This window comes from Candoia aspera, chromosome 1, assembly GCF_035149785.1.
Source record: "Candoia aspera isolate rCanAsp1 chromosome 1, rCanAsp1.hap2, whole genome shotgun sequence".
NCBI lineage: Eukaryota > Metazoa > Chordata > Lepidosauria > Squamata > Boidae > Candoia > Candoia aspera.
Window position 1 is genome coordinate 337,606,222 of NC_086153.1, and position 7,566 is coordinate 337,613,787.

General features: G+C 45.0%; 1 protein-coding gene across 1 annotated transcript; it reads left to right on the forward strand.

The window, feature by feature from the left end:
- The first annotated feature begins 857 nt into the window (after positions 1 to 857).
- On the forward strand, positions 858 to 4,782 carry CIMAP1D (CIMAP1 family member D). The gene is made up of 4 exons (XM_063289301.1): positions 858 to 909; positions 1,889 to 1,999; positions 3,065 to 3,172; positions 4,298 to 4,782. Exons 1-4 carry the CDS (start codon positions 858 to 860, stop codon positions 4,780 to 4,782), a joined length of 756 nt encoding a protein of 251 aa, XP_063145371.1.
- The last annotated feature ends 2,784 nt before the right edge of the window (positions 4,783 to 7,566 follow it).

A 7,566-nucleotide genomic window follows, 5' to 3' on the forward strand; every position in this document is an offset into this window, starting at 1 on the left:
TTTTTACCTCCCCCAGTCCCCTATTTATTCTTTTCCTTACAAGGCAGCTAGCCCCCTTGGAGTAAGTAGGTCGGGGTCGTGTCTGACCACAAAGTTCGCTAGGACTGGTGTTGAGCATATTTTCAGCATCAGTTAGGCAGCTTCTTTCCTTAACACCTGTCAGCATAGAGATATTATCTTCTGTTCCCCTGACCACATATTCCACATCCTTAATATACGGTCAAGCAATTCTAGCTACTAGAAAGCAAGCTTCAGTTAGCAAGTTACTGAGAAAGCAAGTCCTGTTCTATTGCAGGCCTTGGAAAAACAACATCGCTATCCCCCCTTTCTCACAAAATCATTTGTGTTCTCAACCAGCAACATGGCCATGTTGGCATACAAAAGCTGGCTGGGGAATTCTGGGAGTTGGAGTCCACCCATCTGAAAGCTTCCAAGGTTGAGAAACTCTGGTCTAATGGCTTTATGCGAGCTACACTCTGAAAGGATGGAAAAAGAATAACTGAGCCAGAGAAACCCTCTTTGGCCACCTGCTGCGTCTCTGCTTACAGCTCATCTTTTTATCTCCAGCGACACACCCCGTGGAGTTATGTTTCACTGCTTCAAGGTTCCTGGCAACATGGTTTTCCCACGACATTTGCTCTGGATGGTCCAAATTCATTCTTCTTCTTTTTAATTGGGAGTTTGTTTGTTTGTTTGGTCTGTGCAAAGAAAGGAAACATTTTTTGTTTGCCTGCTTGTTCCTCTATTGCAAAAAATTGTGGGCATTCATTCATAAGTGGCCTTGGTGGGAAGGAGGTGGGCTGTGCAGAAGCGAAGACCAGCTCTCCGTCATCAAAGAAGAAGTTTGCGGGTTCAAGATGGAAGACTCTCGGCCTAAGAAAACCCCAGTGATTGCTGCCCTTGAGACAGGTTGGGGGGAAAGGGGTGGTTATACTTTAGGGTGGTGTGGCCATTGGTGCATGAACCTAGCCTGTGTGGATTGTAAACCATGGTTTGTGGCTTCGTGTGTTTTGTGAACCCAGCCAATTGTGGGTTAAGCAAAGCATGCTTTTGTATACAGGTAGTCCTCGCTTAACTACCACAATTGAGACTGGAATTTCTGTTGCTAAGTAAAGCAGTCATTAAGCGAATCCAACTCGATTTTATGACCTTTTTTGCGATGGTCATTAAGTGAATCACCATGGCCGTTAAGTGAACTACGCAGTTCCCCATTGATTTTGCTTGCCAGAAGCCAGCCGGGAAGGTCGAAAATGGTGATCATGTGACCACGGGATACTGTGACAGTCATAAATGTGAACCAGTTGCCAAGTGCCCAAATCATGATCGTGTGACTGCGGGGATGCTGCGATGGTCGTAAGTGTGAGCACCAGTTATAAATTGGATTTTTCAGCACCATCATAAGTCTGAACCATCACTAAACAGATGGTCATTAAGTGAGGACTACTCGTGTTCCATAAACACGACCAGGGAGTTGTTGTTAGTTAAATGCATTGAACTACAAATGATTCCCCTTATTCAAGAGTAATCTTCTGTAGCCCACTCAGAATGATTATTTCAGAAAATCTCTGATTTTTGAAGTCTCTTGTTAACATCTTTGCTCTGGAAAGCCAGTGTGGTATAGTGACTAAACTGTCGGACTGTGACACTCAGGTGGAAGCTCATCCTCAGCTGCCTGGGCCAGTCAGTCTCTGAACCCAATCTGCTTTACAAGGTTGTTGTTCTGGGGATAAGATGGTGATCCGCTTGCAAGAAGTGTTGAGGAATGGTGGGACATAAGCCTAACAAATAAATACCCGGTCCAGTGATATTTTCCTTTAAGCGGGATATGTTCATGAAGTTAATGAAGAAGAATAAAGAAAAATAAAATTTTGTTCCCATGTCCCCTTAGGACCCGGACCTGGATGTTACAGCTTACCTCCAACAATTGGATTTGTCAACCATGACTACACCCGCTTCACCAGTCCTGCTTATTCCTTTCGTCAGAGGCTCAACAATGAGGGTGAGCAACATCGCTGTTGAGTGTTACGACATGTGAGACAGGGATCGTCCATCTCCAGAGGTTGTTGCACGAAAACTCCCATCATCCATAATGGTGTCTGATAGGAGATGGAGACCTATACAGTACCACCTTCCCTGCCTTTCAAACAAGGAAAACCCAAGACAAGATAAAACATTTGGTTTTAATGTGTTTGATCTTTTTGCTTTTAGGGATGTAAACTGTCAGGAGTCCACCTAGATTAGATGGAATGTAATACAGGTAGTCCTCAGTTTACGACCATTCGTTAAGAAGACTGTTTTTATTGTGCTGTTTTATTGTTTTACTGTTTTTATTTTATTTATTTATTTAATGTTTATCCCGCCTTTATTATTTTTACAAATAACTCAAGGCGTCGAACATGCCTAATACTCCTTCTTCCTCCTCTTTTCCCCACAGCAACAACCCTGTGAGGTGGATTGGGCTGAGAGAGAGGGACTGGCCCAAGGTCACCCAACTGGCTTCCATGCCTGAGGTGGGACTAGAACTCACAGCCTCCTGGTTTCTAGCCCAGCACCTTAACCACTAGACCAAACTGGCTCTTATATTGTATTTTAATTAATGTTTTATTCCTATTTTATGTAAACTGCCAAGAGTCGCTCTCTGAGTGAGATGGGTGGGGAATACATTTGATAAACAAATAAAAAATAATAAATCTTGTGTGCTGAAGGGTGCCCAGCCACCTCTTGGCATCTCCAGATAAAGGATCGAGTTTGATCATCTGATCTGCTTTGAGACAGATGCCTATGGAATTCATATGTGTTGGTCTCTTCTCTTTGGGCACCCGAAACCTCACCCTCTAATCTTGGTGCTTCCATGCAAAGTGCAGTAGAGTTAATGGGCAAACACTCTCTTGAGTGTTCCTGTTGACCTGGTGACTCGGTAGACCAGTATTTCTCAACCTTGGCAACTTTAAGGTGCGTAGACTTCAGGCTCCCAGAATCCTAATGCTAGAATAGAATAACCTGAAGCATGAACCCTAATGAAGGCCCACTTACAAATGGCTCTCTTGTTTTCCTTTTTTCTCAGGCCAAGATGCAAGTCCCGGACCCTGTTACTACGTGCCACCTGAGCTCACGCGCTTTGGCAGAACGAAGGGTCCTTCTTACTCCATGCTGGGACGAGCAAAACCTCCAGGTCAGCTACAGGCAGCAAAGGGAGTAGGGGTGGGGACATAAATCAACAATTGCAGAAGAGACACCAAGATCAGGAAGGCTACATTTATCTTTATTTGCATATAATTTTTCTCGGCCCGTGGTGACATGCATGGAATTGCACTTCATCCAGATTTTGCAGTCTTCAGAAGCTGGTTTTTTTTAAGTCAAGATGGGCGGCGAAGAAATGCGATTGATAAATAAATAAATAAATTTGTTTTAAAAATGCAAACTATAACAAGGATCTGGTGAAATATTAGTTCGTATTAGCTCAGAGGCTCGTAAAGCTAAACTGGGAAGTCCCAAAAAACACCCTGGAAGAAGCCAGGGGCAAATTATTGTTGTCAATAAAACAGCATGGCCGTGCCCACGAAGTTGTCAGCCCTGTGAGGTAGGCCAGGTCAAGAAACAGCCACCACAGGGATTCCAGGAATGCAACTTTATCGTTGTAGGAAAGAATAGCAGAATTTTGAAATCTGTCTCTCTTCCCCATCTTATACCAAACAAGATCAAGACAGGGTCCTTTTGAGTCTCTTTCTCAGCCTGTTTCTTCCCTTCCCGCTATGTTGCTCAACCTTGGCAGCTTGAAGATGTGTGGACTTCAACTCCCAGAATTCCCCAGCCAGTTGTACACATCTTCAAGCTGTCAAGGTTGAGAAACACCGCCTTAAGGGTTCATCGTTCTGCTCCTGCGTCCCAAGGCCAAGTCTACATTCTCACAAAAGTTACTAGAAGGTGAATTCAGTCCTAAGGAGATTTGTCTTTCCCTGTCCCTGAGCAAAACAGCTGGATGAGTGTCAGCCCTTCGAGGTAGACCAGACTAGGACACTAAAGTCATGAATGCTAACACTTCTCTTATTATAAGGTTACAGTAACAGAATCTTCCAAGTCTGAATGCTCTTCCCCCTTCCTTCCGTTTATTTTTGTGAGAACTAGGGAGGGTCGAATCTGAGACGCTTTTTCAAATTACATTTCTGCCCCGGACTCAGATTTCTCTTATCTGATGTTGTCTTGATTGTGGCTCTTCCTGCTGTTCATCAAGGTTATTCCTACTGCCCATTACTATGAGTCTCAAAAGTCCACATTCATTTCTCTGCATCTCCTCCAGGTCTGCCTCAGACTCCTGGGCCGGGCACATACAGTCTGGAGAAGCCCTGGCTCTCCTTTCAGCAGAGGGCACCCTCCTTCTCCATAGGTGCCCGCACCAAATCTCGGCCAGTGGATCCTGTTCCAGCCCCCAACAGCTACGCCCTCCCCTCACTGCTCGGGCCATGGATTCCCAGAAAACCTTCCAACCCCGCACGTGCCATCTCTGGCAGGAATGCCAAAGCCAGCGCTTCGAAGGATCCTTGCCAAACGCCAGGCCCAGGAAGCTACAACACCCCTGCCCCCGGCATCTCTTTGTGCCACCCACCAGCTTTCTCCATGCTGAGGAGGCTCCAGAGGCCCACAAGGGGCTTCCAGAGTCCAGGGCCAGGGTCCCACAGCCCAGAAAAGGTGACCGTTCACAGGGCAGGGGCCCCTTCTTACTCCTTTGGGGTTCGTCACTCAGAATACCTCATGCCATTCATCGCGGATGCTCCAGAGTGGTAGGGCAGCAGAAGTGAGAGGTTTTCTGGAGCATATGTTTTGAACCTCAGGTCAGTGCAACTCAATCAAATGTTGCTCTCCAGTACCAATGGAAGACAATTTCTGTAGCTCAGGGTTGAACTGTGGAGTCCTTGGTGCCCTCTGAGCTTGTTTGTTTCAGTCAAGCAGAAAACAATGCCCCAATCAAGGAACTACCAAGGAGAAAACCACACCCCCACCAACACTGGCAGGGCAAGCTGCTGTATATAAACAGGTAACAAACTCCACACTCCCTTGCACTGATGATGTTACCTAGTTAGGTAATGAGACATCTAAAAGCGAACAACCAAGCTCAGAGCGCACCAAGGACTCCATTGCTCTCCTGTTCTATGTAAAGTTCAAGTCTCCTTCAAGCTGAGCTCAATGTCTAGTGACCACATCAGTGCAATTTTCTTAATAACAATTTGGAAATGGTTGGCTATTGTTTCTTTACAGGTTTTTTTTTCAATTTCCCAGCCTAGCCTAGAGCTCTGGGATCACCTGGTGGTCTCCCATCCAAGCACCAACCACATTGGACCCTGTTTTGTTTTTTGGAGGAAGCCAGGGCCAAGGTAAAGTCATTGAGTGAGGGCTACCCCTGTATCTAGCTTTCACCTCCAGCTGGACAGTAAATGCTTTGGAATGTTTTTAGAAAAAAGCACAGTCCATGTTTAATGTCCACCTGAGAGCAATTTGCTTCATTTTCACCTAACTTGCCTCATTTTATCTTTTATCCACAAGGGGATGATAGAATGCTTGAATGCGCTGAGATTTCTCACCTCTGTGTTTTGCAGATCTGCAACTCTGAGCATTGGTAAAACGCAGCATCCCAGGCATCATGAGACAAAACAAATTATCTTTACTTTGCTGTGTTCTTTCCCTGTCAGTGGGACTGCAGGATTATTCGAGAGGGTAAATGTGAAAGAAAAACAAGAGAAAAAAAATGATCTTGATGCCTTTGTAGTTACAAGTCCACTGTGTTTCATCTGTCTCAGGATGATTGCATGAACGTTGCAAGATCCCTTCTGTACCACATTTCATCCCTGTAGTGCCGTGCTTAAACCAGCCTTTTTCAACCTTTGACCCTGCAGGAACCCCTGAAATATTTTCCAGGCCCTGGGGAACACCTGCACATTCAGGCTCAAATACAGGCCAGAAGTTACCAAATTATTGTATTTGTTTCATGGGTAGGCCTGTATAGATGCATGAACAGTGTTCTTAAACTCAAAATAAAGAATGAAACTTACCTCTTTAATGGGAAATTGCCTGAAGTTGAAATAATTTTTTAAATAAATTGTGATCTCCCAGGGAACCCCAAGTGACCTCTTGTGGAGCCCGGGGGTGCCATGGAACCCTGGTAGAGAAACCCTGGCTTAGACACATCAGCGCAGTGCAGCAGAAGGAAAGAAACTCGATAGCCTAGTACATATACTACGTTAAGATACTTTTAAAAAAATGTTTTAGCACTGCGCTTGGGGACGTTTGGAATGGACAGCAGGGATGTTGAAACTCAATGGAAAGCCACAGCCAAGGACACAAGCTGGGATTACAGAAACAATGATAAAAGGATTTCTAATGAAACAAAGATATTATCTGCTACCCTAGAGAGCAAAGGATTAGACGTAAATGAAACGATAGGAGGTTTTGGTCAAATGTTCGAAGAGACATTTGGAAGTTCAGGGCAGTTTGAGTCAAAGAGGCCCCGGACAGTGATCTCCCCGGGCTGAGTTCTTCAAGCGAAAGCTGGTGAGATATCTCTTGGGGTTGATGGGTAGACCTAGGAAGCATTCCATCTTTTTGTGGCCCATCCGACTCTAGGAATCTTTGTTATCAGAATTAAGCAGTGGGTCAGAACAGCATTCCCCCCCACCCCCCAAAAGGGAAGGGAGGTTTCTTTTATTTTTACCTACAACCAACATCTCCAATTTTATTTTTTCTTTGTTATTGCTGCCGTCAGACAGCGTCAGGGAACTGGAAAGTTCTTTAGATATGGGGAGGGGTGTGTGTGTGGAGAAGAGAGGCATGAATCCTCCCACATCCCTGCTAAGGATTCTCCTAAGCTATGAAGAGTTTTTGGGCTGAATGGCCATGGTCTAGTTTTCATTTCAGCCGCAGCCATGGCTGTTATCTTGAGATGTGGAGTGAGGTAATTTGTGAAACAGCTCACAAGTACAGTAACTGCACAGGGACTGACTGAGCTCTGCACCTGGTAAGCTGATCTCTGACTGGTCCATCTCATGGGAGTCCAAGAAAGTCCTAGTTCCTGATTGGTTCCTCTAGGTAGACTTCCAGTTGGTCTATTTTGGAGAAATTCCATGAGAACCAGGTCCTGATTGACCTGTCCTTGAGCCAGGGGTGTAAGTAGGTTTCTGACTGATCTATTTTGAAGAAATTCCATGAGAACCAGGTCCTGATTGACCTGTCCTTGAGCCAGGTAGGTAAGTAGGTTTCTGACTGGTCTATTTTGAAGAAATTCCATGAGAACTGGTTCCTGATTGGCCTGTCCTTGAGCCAGGGGTGTACGTAAGTTTCTGACTGGTCTATTTTGAAGAAATTCCATGAGAACTGGTTCCTGATTGGCCTGTCCTTGAGCCAGGGGTGTACGTAAGTTTCTGACTGGTCTATTTTGAAGAAATTCCATGAGAACTGGTTCCTGATTGGCCTGTCCTTGAGGCAGGATAGTGTTGATGTTCTTTCTGGTGAGGCTGGTGCAGATTCTTTTATTTATTTATTTGTCAACATTTATCAAATTTTTGATTAGTTAAAATG